This window comes from Oncorhynchus mykiss, chromosome 5 (genome assembly GCF_057628025.1).
Source record: "Oncorhynchus mykiss isolate SJ-2025 chromosome 5, ASM5762802v1, whole genome shotgun sequence".
Lineage (NCBI taxonomy): Eukaryota > Metazoa > Chordata > Actinopteri > Salmoniformes > Salmonidae > Oncorhynchus > Oncorhynchus mykiss.
Window position 1 is genome coordinate 2803362 of NC_143026.1, and position 16639 is coordinate 2820000.

Here is a 16639-nt window from a genome sequence, read left to right on the forward strand (position 1 = left end):
AGAGACAGGGAGAGGGAGAGAGAGAGGGAGAAAGAGAGAGAGAGAGAGAGGAGGCTACATGGGCAGTGAGGGAAAGAGAGAGGGAGGGAGAAAGAGAGGGAGAGAGACAGGGAGAGGGAGAAACAGGGAGAGAGAGAGAGAGACAGGGAGGCTACATGGGCAGTGAGGGAGAGAGGGAGAGAGAGAGAGACAGGGAGAGAGAGAAAGAGAAGGAGAGAGAGACAGAGAGAGAGAGAGAGAGAGGGAGAGAGAGAGACAGGGAGGCTACATGGGCAGTGAGGGAGAGAGAGGGAGAGAGGGAGGGAGAGGGAGAGCGAGGGAGGGAGGGAGGGAGGGAGGGAGGGAGGTTACATGGGCAGTGAGGGAGAGAGGGGGAGAGAGGGAGGGAGGGAGAGAGAGGGAGGGAGGGAGAGAGAGGGAGACAGGGAGGTTACATGGGCAGTGAGGGAGAGAGGGGGAGAGAGGAAGGGAGGGAGAGAGAGGGAGACAGGGAGGTTACATGGGCAGTGAGGGAGAGAGGGGGAGAGAGGGAGACAGGGAGGTTACATGGGCAGTGAGGGAGAGAGAGAGGGAGGGAGAGGGAGACAGGGAGGTTACATGGGCAGTGAGGGAGAGAGGGAGGGAGAGGGAGACAGGGAGGTTACATGGGCAGTGAGGGAGAGAGAGAGGGAGAGGGAGACAGGGAGGTTACATGGGCAGTGAGGGAGAGAGAGAGGGAGGGAGAGGGAGACAGGGAGGTTACATGGGCAGTGAGGGAGAGAGAGAGGGGGAGAGAGGGAGACAGGGAGGTTACATGGGCAGTGAGGGGGAGAGAGAGGGAGGGAGAGGGAGACAGGGAGGTTACATGGGCAGTGAGGGAGAGAGAGAGGGAGGGAGAGGGAGACAGGGAGGTTACATGGGCAGTGAGGGAGAGAGAGAGGGAGAGGGAGACAGAGAGGTTACATGGGCAGTGAGGGAGAGAGAGAGGGAGGGAGAGGGAGACAGGGAGGTTACATGGGCAGTGAGGGAGAGAGAGAGGGAGGGAGAGGGAGACAGGGAGGTTACATGGGCAGTGAGGGAGAGAGAGAGGGAGGGAGAGGGAGACAGGGAGGTTACATGGGCAGTGAGGGAGAGAGGGAGGGAGAGGGAGACAGGGAGGTTACATGGGCAGTGAGGGAGAGAGAGAGGGAGAGGGAGACAGGGAGGTTACATGGGCAGTGAGGGAGAGAGAGAGGGAGGGAGAGGGAGACAGGGAGGTTACATGGGCAGTGAGGGAGAGAGAGAGGGAGGGAGAGGGAGACAGGGAGGTTACATGGGCAGTGAGGGAGAGAGATAAATTGTACTGAGGACATATAATGTCGATTTAAAAAGTATTCACATTACAAGGTATTCTGTTGTATGTATAGGTTTACCATCTAACCCCAGAGTCTAAGCCTGGTAGCACAGTAGTCACACTACGTATACAGTCACACGACAAAAGACCTAGGCTGTGTCACAAATGGAACCCTGTTCACCCTACATAGTGCACTACAGAGCTATATGGGACTAGGTCAAAAGCAGTAAAAGATAGGGAATAGGGTGTCATTGTGGACGCACACCTACAGCTACAGAACTTCCACACTACACAATGTGACACCAATGAAATACACTTTTAAATCCCCAAAAGGTTTCAGCCTAAACTTTATATTGCTGTCCGTCTTCTTCTGTTTAAAATGACAGAACACTGACAGACCAGAAAGTCAGAGGAACTTCACGGGACGATGAAGATTGCTTCACGGGAGTGAAGATGAGGATTGCTTCACGGGACGATGAGGATTGCTTCACGGGACGATGAGGTTTGCTTCAGGGGAGTGAAGATGAGGATTGCTTCACAGGACGATGAGGATTGCTTCAGGGGAGTGAAGATGAGGATTGCTTCACAGGACGATGAGGATTGCTTCACGAGAGTGAAGATGAGGATTGCTTCACGGGACGATGAGGATTGCTTCACGAGAGTGAAGATGAGGATTGCTTCATGGGAGTGAAGATGAGGATTGCTTCATGGGAGTGAAGATGAGGATTGCTTCATGGGAGTGAAGATGAGGATTGCTTCAGGGGAGTGAAGATGAGGATTGCTTCAGGGGAGTGAAGATGAGGATTGCTTCACGGGAGTGAAGGTAGAACAGAGCGTCATACTGTAGGGTCAGGCTTTTGTTCCAGCCCTGCACTAACACACCCAATCAGCTAATCATGGTCCAGACCTAAGTGTGTTAGTGCAGGGCTGTAATAAAAGCTTGCACAACCAGGAAGTAACTCTGAAGGAGCTGAGCAGGAGACTCCTGATGAGTAAGTACAGCTGTGATCTTGTTGGCTCAGGTAACTACAGATCAGCGTACCAGCACATGACGAGAAAATAAATCTGACCAGGCAACAAACAAACAAAAACAGAGCAAAGGGAATTCAGCTTTCAGTAGGTCTCATATTTATAAAAACAAAAAGTCAGCGGAGAAGGATTTTATTCTAGAGTTGGTGCTGCTGGAGACCTAGCGATATTGTACCAACATATTAATGATAGCCCAGTGAAGCTTACTGTAGGAAGTGCACATCTTATCCCCAAAGACTGGCTGAAGAGAGTAACGCTATTTACAAATGGCACCCTAATTCCCTTTATAGGGCCCATAGGGCTCTGGTCAAAAGTAGTGCACTATACAGGGAACAGGGTGCATTTGGGACACATCCCTTCTATCCTGCCATGGGCCCGGGCTCCCTATTGGAGAATAGTCCAAGCAAGAGTTTTTAAATTAAAAACAGGAAAGAAGAGCACCAGTAACATACAGAATTAAAACATTTTAACACACAGGTTAAAAACAGCCAACACTTTGGATGATTCCATAGCTGTTTCTTTCTTCTTCTCAATGTCACCATCTCTTTGGCCGCGTCCCTGACTGTACCATATTCCTTAAAATAGTCCACTACTGTTGAGCAGAGCAGAATGTACGGGCAAGTGTGGGCCCGGGTCAGAAAGTGCACTATGAAGGGAATAGGGTGCCACCTGGGAAATCGGTTCAGTCTGTGTCTGGTATTGTCTCTGGGGGTGATTGGATCCAGGGTATTGTCCCTGTAGGTGGGACTCATGCAGGTAGCTATACGTCCAGGATCTCATCGGCCGTACCTCCGCATCGTAACCTGTAGCGCCCCGTTCTCCAGCTGATGGTGGGATCCCACAGGGCCGATAGAAAGATCTGGATGGTCATGGACTCTCTGATGAACCAGGCAACAGCGTAGTCCAGTTTGGAGAAGGCCGGCGCACCACCCTGTGAGATGAAATAAAGGAATATTTATTTCCGGCTACAGCTTTATTCTCCATGTGTCTGTCTCAAGGTACAGGAAGTCGTCGCTACTCGAGTCTCTTGACTTTCGAACATCTCTGGCTGGCTCTAGCTAGCACTGGGCTGCACAGATTAAACCTCTCTGGCTCTAGCTAGCACTGGGCTGTACAGATTAAACCTCTCTGGCTCTAACTAGCACTGGGCTGCACAGATTAAACCTCTCTGGCTCTAGCTAGCACTGGGCTGTACAGATTAAACCTCTCTGGCTCTAGCTAGCACTGGGCTGCACAGATTAAACCTCTCTGGCTCTAGCTAGCACTGGGCTGTACAGATTAAACCTCTCTGGCTCTAACTAGCACTGGGCTGTACATATTAAACCTCTCTGGCTCTAGCTAGCACTGGGCTGCACAGATTAAACCTCTCTGGCTCTAGCTAGCACTGGGCTGCACAGATTAAACCTCTCTGGCTCTAGCTAGCACTGGGCTGTACAGATTAAACCTCTCTGGCTCTAGCTAGCACTGGGCTGCACAGATTAAACCTCTCTGGCTCTAACTAGCACTGGGCTGTACAGATTAAACCTCTCTGGCTCTAGCTAGCACTGGGCTGTACAGATTAAACCTCTCTGGCTCTAACTAGCACTGGGCTGTACAGATTAAACCTCTCTGGCTCTAACTAGCACTGGGCTGCACATATTAAACCTCTCTGGCTCTAACTAGCACTGGGCTGTACAGATTAAACCTCTCTGGCTCTAACTAGCACTGGGCTGTACAGATTAAACCTCTCTGGCTCTAACTAGCACTGGGCTGTACAGATTAAACCTCTCTGGCTCTAACTAGCACTGGGCTGTACAGATTAAACCTCTCTGGCTCTAGCTAGCACTGGGCTGTACAGATTAAACCTCTCTGGCTCTAGCTAGCACTGGGCTGTACAGATTAAACCTCTCTGGCTCTAACTAGCACTGGGCTGCACAGATTAAACCTCTCTGGCTCTAACTAGCACTGGGCTGTACAGATTAAACCTCTCTGGCTCTAACTAGCACTGGGCTGCACAGATTAAACCTCTCTGGCTCGAAGCTGGATGTACATCGAAGCTGGATGTAGTCAGAGATGAACCATACTATACAGTGTGTGTGTGTGTGTGTGTGTGTGTGTGTGTGTACCTGAACTCCTCGGAGCTGGATGTAGTCAGAGATGAACCACGCCAGACAGTGGCACATGAAGAAGACCATAATATCCCAGTGGAACACGTGATGCGCGGCCCAGCCAATGATCAGGCTGGCTAGGAAACACTCTGAGATGGGCTCACAGATGGTGGCGGGGAGCATGTTGATACGAAGCTTGGCCCATCTGAGAGGGAGGATCAGACAGCATTGTAGAAACTGAAGAATTTTCCCCCAAATGTAGCAGGCCAGTCAGTGGACTTCAAATGGACTACTAAGAGACTAATACAACAACTAAATAAACATGCTGATATAAACTAGAACAATGTGTTGAACTCAGTTCCTGGAGGGCTGTGTCTGCTGTGGTCTTCACAGATCCATCAAGTCCAAAGAAGAGCAAAATCACACAGACCCGTGGCCCTCCAGGGAACTCGGTTCCCACAGACCCGTGGCCCTCCAGGGAACTCGGTTCCCACAGACCCGTGGCCCTCCAGGGAACTCGGTTCCCACAGACCCGTGGCCCTCCAGGGAACTCGGTTCCCACAGACCCGTGGCCCTCCAGGGAACTCGGTTCCCACAGACCCGTGGCCCTCCAGGGAACTCGGTTCCCACAGACCCGTGGCCCTGCGGGGAACTCAGTTTGACACCCCTGCTCTAGAACAATGGGTGTGTGAGACACTTTATAGCTCTGGGTCTTCCACTATGAGATACGGGGACAAACACAAAGCCCCGATGGCTTACCTGATCATTCGGGACTGGAACTGAGCAATCGAATAGGACCCAGAGTTCTGCATGGCTACCTGTGTTGCCATGGAGAATTTCCATCCCCTGTGAGAAAAGGGAGGGACAAAGGAAACAGTGAGCCTTCAGTTAAAAAGGGAAGCTCAAGTTGCAATCACTCCCATTGATTGTCAGCTAGCAGTGGTTTGGGTTAAATTAGCTTGCGTTTCTAGTGTTGGTTTACAGAAAACTGACCGTGGATTACAGTTTGTCCTGGCCTATATACAGGGTGAGGAGCCTTCATCATGGACTTCCCGTTTAACACCTATAGTAGGACCTGGACCACAGCCATACACTATTTTTTTTCAGGGTAGCCCAATTGAGACCAGGGTCTCATTCCAATGGAAGTGCATCAATAAACCATACCACAGCATGATCAATTACTGATGTATAGTGGCACGATAATCAATAAAACAGGCCACCGTGTTGGGGGAGGACTAGATGCGGGCCACCGTGTTGGGGGAGGACGAAAGACGGGCCACCGTGTTGGGGGAGGACTAGAGACGGGCCACCGTGTTGGGGGAGGACTAGAGACGGGCCACCGTGTTGGGGGAGGACTAGATGCGGGCCACCGTGTTGGGGGAGGACGAAAGACGGGCCACCGTGTTGGGGCAGGACGAGAGACGGGCCACCGTGTTGGGGCAGGACGAGAGACGGGCCACCGTGTTGGGGCAGGACGAGAGACGGGCCACCGTGTTGGGGCAGGACTAGAGACGGGCCACCGTGTTGGGGCAGGACGAGAGACGGGCCACCGTGTTGGGGCAGGACGAGAGACGGGCCACCGTGTTGGGGCAGGACGAGAGACGGGCCACCGTGTTGGGGCAGGACGAGAGACGGGCCACCGTGTTGGGGCAGGACGAGGGACGGGCCACCGTGTTGGGGCAGGACGAGAGACGGGCCACCGTGTTGGGGCAGGACGAGAGACGGGCCACCGTGTTGGGGCAGGACGAGAGACGGGCCACCGTGTTGGGGCAGGACGAGAGACGGGCCACCGTGTTGGGGCAGGACGAGAGACGGGCCACCGTGTTGGGGCAGGACGAGAGACGGGCCACCGTGTTGGGGCAGGACGAGAGACGGGCCACCGTGTTGGGGCAGGACGAGAGACGGGCCACCGTGTTGGGGGAGGACTAGAGACGGGCCCCGTGTTGGGGGAGGACTAGAGACGGGCCACCGTGTTGGGGGAGGACTAGAGACGGGCCACCGTGTTGGGGGAGGACTAGAGACGGGCCACCGTGTTGGGGGAGGACTAGAGACGGGCCACCGTGTTGGGGGAGGACGAGAGGCGGGCCACCGTGTTGGGGGAGGACGAGAGGCGGGCCACCGTGTTGGGGGAGGACGAAAGACGGGCCACCGTGTTGGGGGAGGACTAGAGACGGGCCACCGTGTTGGGGGAGGACGAAAGACGGGCCACCGTGTTGGGGGAGGACTAGAGACGGGCCACCGTGTTGGGGGAGGACTAGAGACGGGCCACCGTGTTGGGGGAGGACTAGAGACGGGCCACCGTGTTGGGGGAGGACTAGAGACGGGCCACCGTGTTGGGGGAGGACTAGAGACGGGCCACCGTGTTGGGGGAGGACTAGAGACGGGCCACCGTGTTGGGGGAGGACTAGAGACGGGCCACCGTGTTGGGGGAGGACTAGAGACGGGCCACCGTGTTGGGGGAGGACTAGAGACGGGCCCCCGTGTTGGGGGAGGACTAGAGACGGGCCACCGTGTTGGGGGAGGACTAGAGACGGGCCAGCGTGTTGGGGGAGGACTAGAGACGGGCCACCGTGTTGGGGGAGGACGAGAGGCGGGCCACCTTGTTGGGGGAGGACGAGAGGCGGGCCACCGTGTTGGGGGAGGACGAAAGACGGGCCAGCGTGTTGGGGGAGGACTAGAGACGGGCCACCGTGTTGGGGGAGGACTAGAGACGGGCCACCGTGTTGGGGGAGGACTAGAGACGGGCCACCGTGTTGGGGGAGGACTAGAGACGGGCCCCCGTGTTGGGGGAGGACTAGAGACGGGCCACCGTGTTGGGGGAGGACTAGAGACGGGCCAGCGTGTTGGGGGAGGACTAGAGACGGGCCAGCGTGTTGGGGGAGGACGAGAGGCGGGCCACCTTGTTGGGGGAGGACGAGAGGCGGGCCACCGTGTTGGGGGAGGACGAAAGACGGGCCAGCGTGTTGGGGGAGGACTAGAGACGGGCCACCGTGTTGGGGGAGGACTAGAGACGGGCCACCGTGTTGGGGGAGGACTAGAGACGGGCCACCGTGTTGGGGGAGGACTAGAGACGGGCCACCGTGTTGGGACGGACTAGAAGGCAAAGATGTAAACAATAGAAATGAAATGGAAAACAAATAGAATAAGGTGCCATGTGACGTGTCAACTCCTCCCAGCGTTAACACAGTCAACTCCTCCCAGCGTTAACACAGTCAACTCCTTCCAGCGGTAACACAGTCAACTCCTTCCAGCGGTAACACAGTCAACTCCTCCCAGCGTTAACACAGTCAACTCCTTCCAGCGGTAACACAGTCAACTCCTTCCAGCGGTAACACAGTCAACTCCTCCCAGCGTTAACACAGTCAACTCCTCCCAGCGTTAACACAGTCAACTCCTTCCAGCGGTAACACAGTCAACTCCTCCCAGCGTTAACACAGTCAACTCCTCCCAGCGGTAACACAGTCAACTCCTCCCAGCGTTAACAGTCAACTCCTCCCAGCGGTAACACAGTCAACTCCTCCCAGCGTTAACACAGTCAACTCCTCCTAGCAGTAACACAGTCAACTCCTCCTAGCAGTAACACAGTCAACTTCTCCTAGCAGTAACACAGTCAACTTCTCCTAGCAGTAACACAGTCAACTCCTCCTAGCAGTAACACAGTCAACTCCTCCTAGCAGTAACACAGTGAACTCCTCCTAGCAGTAACACAGTCAACTCCTCCCAGCGGTAACAAGGAAGATAAAGTAATGACTGCACCTGTCAGCGATAGCCTTCGCCATGAAGTAGTCCTCAGCGATGTATTGAGCGAAGGCGATCAGCCCTCCAGCCTGGTCCAGGATATCTTTTCTCATCAGACAGGACATTCCTGTCACACACTTAATACCCGTCACGTTGGCTGAGATGTAGGAGCGCGGGTGGGACGTGCCAAAATACACCTGTTAGGAAATGGAGGTAGATTACTGGTAGGACAGATTACAGATCATTGAGACAGGCCTAAGACCCCTAGACTAGGGATAATCAATTAGATTCAGCCGCGGGCCGATTCTTGCGGATGGTCAGGTGGCCAGATCATAATTACAAATCATTTGTAGACTGCAAATTGTCTGCAATGTGGCCAAACATATATAATATTTAACTAAAACAATCACATTACATTTGTATACAATCACAAACTCGGCAAAAAAAAGAAATGGCAACAACAAGTTACACCAGGAACCTACATTCCCTCCATGAGTTCTCAGACTGTCTGCAATAGGCTGAGAGAGGCTGGACTGAGGGCTTGTAGGCCTGTTGTAGGTTCTCGCCAGTGTCATGACGTTGGCCTCTTTGGGTATAGCAAGCCCATCCCCCTCTCCCTGCCTCCCCCTTTCCTCCTTCAACTAAGCTGCTGTGGTCAGAGAGGTCGTAAATTCCTGAGAAGACCTCAGGACACACAGTTATGGAGTAGTTTTTCATGGAGACAAAGGAAATCCTTCCACCTCACAGAACTTGAGGTACGAACAAATTTCATGTTCCGGAGAAAGTATAAAAGATCAGTGAAGAATCCAGCTACGAACTGGTCCGTTTGTCACAACTTGGGAAGCTCATGGGAGACGGTGTGGCCACATTACCATAACGCTGTTTATATAGTAGCCCCAGATATAAGGTTTACATCTAATTGTTGTATGAGATGAATGAGTGAGTATGATACTGTTTACACAATTGTACAATGTGATTTTGGACTGTTTAATGAAGGAAAACTCAAAAAGGGAATTGGAGTTAACTAAATCAGAGGACTGCCTCTGAGCCCAGTTAGACATCCTGGGACAGGCCCTTTTCTGCCATTCTGAATAAAACTCAACTTTGAGAAATTATCAGCAGACCATGTTTTTCTCCATTAGGAGGGGGACTAAAGGTTTTCGACCATTGCTGAATCTTTTAACCATACCACGTGGTTAAACTCTTAGACTATCGATAGCGACAGAATAAGAACAAGTCTTTGATACTAATTACTAGTCTGCAGCTAGGAATTCGGTATGATTGAACGCGAAGAACGACAACCGCCGAAACACCCATTCTATAACGAATGTCACTTTGAACTATCCCCTCTAACCAAGACAGAGAGAGAGAGGGAGAGAGACGGACAAATCTACAAAAGAAATGAACTTTTCATCAGCGATCAAGACGACACACTGAGCGTAAATATATATATTGATTGCAATTGTTTCCGACTGAGTGAGCGTTCATGTGCAAAGGATTAGCATTTCAATTGTTATAATTATTAACTCTGTAGTGACTTCTCAGCTGACCTCCACTCCCCGTTTTGTCCACCAAGCCACGATGCCGGTTTAGCCCACTAGGGCACATTCTCCTATCATTTCATGTAACCACATTTACCTTGTTTGTTTATGCATTTCTGTGAATTACTTAGTTAGTAATAAATAAATGATTTAAGACAATTGATGTATGGATGACTCATAGTGAAGACTGGGTTTGTGCAGATAACCAACAATTTACGACGTTTGGAATGAGACTAACGTGAGGTAAAGCAAATAATTAATTAATTTGAAGACTAATTGATCAGATAAAATATCAGAAGAGTTATTATAGGAAATGATAACTTTGTAATCTGAATATTTTTCCTTGGTGCCCCAATTTCATAGTTAATTAGTTACATGATTAATCAGTTGATCGCATAGTAACTAATTACAGAGAATCTTTGATAAAAACTATCAGTCTTCAGTTAATGATAGTACAGACACGACATCAGGCAGGTTCACACCAGACATCACAGGCAACAACGTCGCCTATGGGCACAAATCCACCGTTGAGTCGCGGTTTTGTCTCACCAGGGCTGATGGTCGGATTCGCGTTTATCGTCGAAGGAATGAGCGTAACACCGAGGCCTGTAATCTGGAGCGGGATCAATTTAAAGATGGAGGGTCCGTCATGGTCTGGGGCGGTGTGTCACAACATCATCGGACTGAGCTTGTTGTCGTTGCAGGCAATCTTACAGGGAAGACATCCTCCTCCCTCATGTGGTACCCTTCCTGCAGGCTCATCCTGACATGACCCTCCAGCATGACAATGCCACCAGCCATACTGCTCGTTTTGTGCGTGAATTCCTGCAACACAGGAATGTCATTGTTCTGTCATGGCCAGCGAAAAGCCCAGATCTCAATCCCATTGAGCACGTCTGGGACCTGTTGGATCAAAGGGTGAGGGCTATGGCCATTCCCCCCAGAAATGTCTGGGAACTTGCAGGTGCCTTGGTGGAAGAGTGGGGTAACATCTCACAGCAAGAACTGGCAGTCCATGAGGAGGAGATGCACTGCAGTGCTTAATGCAGCTGGTGGCCACACCAGATACTGACTGTTACTTTTGATTTTGACCCCCCCTTTGTTCAGGGACACACTATTCAATTTCTGTTAGTCACATGTCTGTGGAACTTGTTCAGTTTATGTCTCAGTTGTTGAATCTTATGTTCATACAAATATTTACACATGTTAAGTTTTCTGAAAATAAACTAAGTTGACAGTGAGAGGACGTTTCTTTTTTTGCCCAGTTTATATATATATACAGTGCCTTGCGAAAGCATTCGGCCCCCTTGAACATAAAGATATAAAACTGTATTTTTTTGTGAAGAATCAACAAGTGGGACACAATCATGAAGTGGAATGACATTTATTGGATATTTCAAACTTTTTTAACAAATCAGAAACTGAAAAATTGGGCGTGCAAAATTATTCAGCCCCCTTAAGTTAATACTTTGTAGCGCCACCTTTTACTGCGATTACAGCTGTAAGTCGCTTGGGGTATGTCTCTATCAGTTTTGTACATCGAGAGACTGAAATTTTTTCCCATTCCTCCTTGCAAAACAGCTCGAGCTCAGTGAGGTTGGATGGAGAGCATTTGTGAACAGCAGTTTTCAGTTCTTTCCACAGATTCTCAATTGGATTCAGGTCTGGACTTTGACTTGGCCATTCTAACACCTGGATATGTTTATTTTTGAACCATTCCATTGTAGATTTTGCTTTATGTTTTGGATGATTGTCTTGTTGGAAGACAAATCTCCGTCCCAGTCTCAGGTCTTTTGCAGACTCCATCAGGTTTTCTTCCAGAATGGTCCTGTATTTGGCTCCATCCATTTTCCCATCAATTTTAACCATCTTCCCTGTCCCAAACCATGATGCTGCCACCACCATGTTTGACAGTGGGGATGGTGTGTTCACGGTGATGAGCTGTGTTGCTTTTACGCCAAACATAACGTTTTGCATTGTTGCCAAAATTTCAATTTTGGTTTCATCTGACCAGAGCACTTTCTTCCACATGTTTGGTGTGTCTCCCAGGTGGCTTGTGGCAAACTTTAAACAACACTTTTTATGGATATCTTTAAGAAATGGCTTTCTTCTTGCCACTCTTCCATAAAGGCCAGATTTGTGCAATATACGACTGATTGTTGTCCTATGGACAGAGTCTCCCACCCCAGCTGTAGATCTCTGCAGTTCATCCAGAGTGATCATGGGCCTCTTGGCTGCATCTCTGATCAGTCTTCTCCTTGTATGAGCTGAAAGTTTAGAGGGACGGCCAGGTCTTGGTAGATTTGCAGTGGTCTGATACTCCTTCCATTTCAATATTATCGCTTGCACAGTGCTCCTTGGGATGTTTAAAGCTTGGGAAATCTTTTTGTATCCAAATCCGGCTTTAAACTTCTTCACAACAGTATCTCGGACCTGCCTGGTGTGTTCCTTGTTCTTCATGATGCTCTCTGCGCTTTTAACGGACCTCTGAGACTATCACAGTGCAGGTGCATTTATACGGAGACTTGATTACACACAGGTGGATTGTATTAGGTCAACATTGGATCATTCAGAGATCCTCACTGAACTTCTGGAGAGAGTTTGCTGCACTGAAAGTAAAGGGGCTGAATAATTTTGCACGCCCAATTTTTCAGTTTTTGATTTGTTAAAAAAGTTTGAAATATCCAATAAATGTCGTTCCACTTCATGATTGTGTCCCACTTGTTGTTGATTCTTCACAAAAAAATACAGTTTTATATCTTTATGTTTGAAGCCTAAAATGTGGCAAAAGGTCGCAAAGTTCAAGGGGGGCGAATACTTTCGCAAGGCACTGTATATCTCTCTATAATGCGTGGGACTACTTTGGAAAACATTTTCAAAATCACTGGTGTTTTTAGACTTATGTCCATCTCACCAAAAAACAAGTAAATATTTGTTTTGCTCAGAAAACACGGATAAAAATAAAAATCCCCGCCAGTTGGGGAACCCTGACCTAGAACCTGACAAAAAAAATCCCCGCCAGTTGGGGAACCCTGACCTAGAACCTGACAATAAAAATCCCCGCCAGTTGGGGAACCCTGACCTAGAACCTGACAATAAAAATCCCCGCCAGTTGGGGAACCCTGTCTTAGAACCTGACAAAAAAAATCCCCGCCAGTTGGGGAACCCTGTCCTAGAACCTGACACTAAAAATCCATATACAATACCAGTCAAAAGTTTGGACACAAGGGTTTTTATTTGTACTATTTTCTACATTGTAGAATAATAGTGACGACATCAAAACTAAGAAATAACACATATGGAATCATGTGTTAAACAAATCAATGTTATATTTGAGATTCGTCAAAGTAGCCACACTTTGCCTTGATGACAGCTTTGTACACTCTTGGCACTTTCTCAACCAGCTTCATAAGGTAGTCAGTCACCTGGAATGCGTTTCAATAAACAGGTGTGCCTTGTTAAATGTTAATTTGTGGAATTTCCTTAATGCATTTCAACCAATCAGTTGTTTTGTGATAGGGTAGGGGTGGTATACAGAAGATAGTCATATTTGGTAAAAGGCCAAGTCCATATTATGACAAGAACAGCTCAAATAAGCAAAGAGAAATGACAGTCCATCATTACTTTAAGACATTTAAAGAATTTAAAGAACTTTGAAAGTTTATTTTAGTGCAGTCGCAAAAACCATCAATCGCTATGATGAAACTCACGAGGACCGCCACAGGAAAGAGGATCGCCACCATTTAAATCCATTTTGTTTGTAGCTACATCTTGTTCGGCCAGTGTTGTGTCAAGTCACTCTGGTTCACACTGACCGTGGCGTGTTGCAGAAAGTAGCCCATCACAACTTTATCCAACTGATCTGTCGCCTGCTACATTCAGGGCATCAATGTTGTGGAGAAAAGCAGCAAAACTGTTGTCGTTCTCGATGGCTAATGTTATATATTTCAACACCACCACCACGGTATGAAGAACAATCAACACATACTGAGTAGTGTAGCAGGAAGCCCTGTCTGTAAGGACACTCACCTGTTCTAGTGTAGCAGCGAAGCCCTGTCTGTCGGCCACGTAGGGAAGGCCATGGACTAACCCCACCTTCTCCGTCATCTGATAGGCCATATCCGTCAGGGTGTCCGGTTTCACTGGCAAGTAAGAGGACAGGATTGGCCAATCAATCAATAGTTGTCACCAAAAGCTTTTACAAATCAGGAAACGGGATAAAATAACTTATGATGGGCAAAGTATTTAATCCAACAGCAGTATTTCAAATCAAATAGTAACATGTTTGTAAGTAGAGCAATCAAAGCCTGACGATCTACAGTTGAAGTCAGAAGTTTACATACACTTAGGTTGGAGTCATTAAGAAGGTTGGAGTCATTAAGTTTTTCAAAAACTTCACAAATGTATTGTTAACAGACTATAGTTGTGGCAAGTCGGTTAGGACATCTACTTTGTGCATGACACAAGGAATTTTTCCAACAATTGTTTACAGACAGATAATTTCACTTATAATTCACTGTATCACAATTCCAGTGAGTCAGAAGTGGACTGTGCCTGTAAACAGCTTGGAAAATTCCAGAAAATGATGTCATGGCTTTAGAAGCTTCTGATAGGCTAATTGAAATCATTTGAGTCAATTGGAGGGAGTAATTTACAAATGCCTGAAGGTACCACGTTCATCTGTACAAACAATAGTATGCAAGTATAAACAACATGGGACCACGCAGCCGTCATACCACTCAGGAAGGAGACGCGTTCTGTCTCCTAGAGATGAACGTACTTTGGGGCGAAAAGCGCAAATCAATCCCAGAACAACAGCAAAGGACCTTGTGAAGATGCTGGAGGAAACAGGTACAAAAGTATCTATATCCACAGTAAAACGAGTCCTATATCGACATAACCTGAAAGGCCGCTCAGCAAGGAAGAAGCCACCACTCCAAAACCGGCAGACTACATTTTGCAACTGCTCATGGGGACAAAGATCGTACTTTTTGGAGAAATGTCCTCTGGTCTGATGAAACAAAAATAGAACTGTTTGGCCATAATGACCATCGTTATGTTTGGAGGAAAAATGGGGATTCTTGCAAGCCGAAGAACACCATCCCAACCGTGAAGCACGGGGGTGGCAGCATCATGTTGTGGGGGTGCTTTGCTGCAGGAGGGACTGGTGCACTTCACAAAATAGATGGTAAATGATGTGGATATATTGAAGCAACATCTCAAGATGGTCGCAAATGGGTCTTCCAAATGGACAATGACCCCAAGCATACTTACAAAGTTGTGTCAAAATAGCTTAAGGACAACAAAGTCAAGGTATTGGAGTGGCCATCACAAAGCCTTGACCTCAATCCTATAGAACATTTGTGGGCAGACCTCAATAAACATGTGGCTCGAGGAGGCCTTCAAACCTGACTCAGTTACACCAGCTCTGTCAGGAGGAATAGGCCAAAATTCACCCAACTTATTGTGGGAAGCTTGTGGAAGGCTACCCGAAACACTTGACCCAAGTTAAACAATTTAATTGTTTAAATCAACCATAGGCCTCGTTGATCTCTGCACCAGACAGGCTGCTCTTGCCTCCATTATCTAATGGGAAATACATCAGCCCTAGCGATAAGACACACATCAGCCCTAGCGATAAGACACACATCAGCCCTAGCGATAAGACACACATCAGCCCTAGCGATAAGACACACATCAGCCCTAGCGATAAGACACACATCAGCCCTAGGGATAAGAATGATGAAATTGGAGTAAGAATGCGTCCCAAATGGCACCCTATTCCCTATGCAGTGCACTACTATTGACCAGGGTAGTGCACTATGTAGGGAATAGGGCACCATTTGGGACAGAGTGTTTGTTTCCTACCGCGTATTCCGCTGTCGCAAATCCACACCAGGCCATGCTTTGCCCCCTCATAACCTGGCATCAGGTTATTAATCTTTGGGTTGATGCCAACCTTCTTCCCTCCTGGAATGGAAACAAACAATGTCAGCTTTCTGGCCTGAGGTGTACCAGCCATAACGACTGTGTCACTGATCGCCAGAGACATTTTCTTAAACCTGTATTCTTTCACTTCCATTTAAAGCAGAAATCCTTACAATGGGGAAACTTCCACTTCCTTTTCCAAAATTACAACAAAGGAAGCACAGCGAACAGCGAACACTTTTATTCTCTGGCGTCATTGCACACGCAATAGAAGAGCAGAATATGTACTGTAACTTGTGTTACCTGCAACAACACAAAAACATGGTGCTGGGGGTGAACAGCTGTGTCCTCCTTTAGGATCTCACCTTACAGACAAATAGGATTGGGAGAGGGTCGTCTGTTCATCAAGCCGTTCAGGGTCGTCTGTTAGACTGAACGGCTTGATGTGGCCATTTAGTTTAACAGATGGGAAGAGAGTATAATGGCCACACCAAGCCTTTAGGTCTCTAACAGATGGGCAGAGAGTATAATGGCCACACCAAGCCATTCAGTCTAACAGATGGGCAGAGAGTATAATGGCCACACCAAGCCTTTAGGTCTCTAACAGAGAGTATAATGGCCACACCAAGCCTTTAGGTCTCTAACAGATGGGCAGAGAGTATAATGGCCACACTAAGCCTTTAGGTCTCTAACAGATGGGCAGAGAGTATAATGGCCACACCAAGCCTTTAGGTCTCTAACAGAGAGTATAATGGCCACACCAAGCCTTTAGGTCTCTAACAGATGGGCAGAGAGTATAATGGCCACACCAAGCCTTTAGGTCTCTAACAGATGGGCAGAGAGTATAATGGCCACACCAAGCCGTTCAGTCTAACAGATGGGCAGAGAGTATAATGGCCACACCAAGCCGTTCAGTCTAACAGATGGGCAGAGAGTATAATGGCCACACCAAGCCTTTAGGTCTCTAACAGATGGGCAGAGAGTATAATGGCCACACCAAGCCG

At 48.7% G+C, this 16639-nt stretch overlaps 1 protein-coding gene across 1 annotated transcript in view; it reads right to left on the reverse strand.

The window, feature by feature from the left end:
- Positions 1 to 2417: 2417 nt before the first annotated feature.
- LOC110523078 (ceramide glucosyltransferase) overlaps positions 2418 to 16639 on the reverse strand; it is a 39130-nt gene continuing 24908 nt past the window's right edge. Inside the window, exons 4-9 of the mRNA XM_090233588.1 lie at positions 15576 to 15677; positions 13737 to 13849; positions 8185 to 8363; positions 5188 to 5274; positions 4447 to 4633; positions 2418 to 3272 (exon numbers count right to left, since the gene is read on the reverse strand). Of these exons, the coding sequence (XP_090089714.1) occupies positions 3102 to 3272; positions 4447 to 4633; positions 5188 to 5274; positions 8185 to 8363; positions 13737 to 13849; positions 15576 to 15677 (839 nt within the window). The 3' untranslated portion in view covers positions 2418 to 3101. The remainder of the gene's footprint in view (positions 3273 to 4446; positions 4634 to 5187; positions 5275 to 8184; positions 8364 to 13736; positions 13850 to 15575; positions 15678 to 16639) is intronic.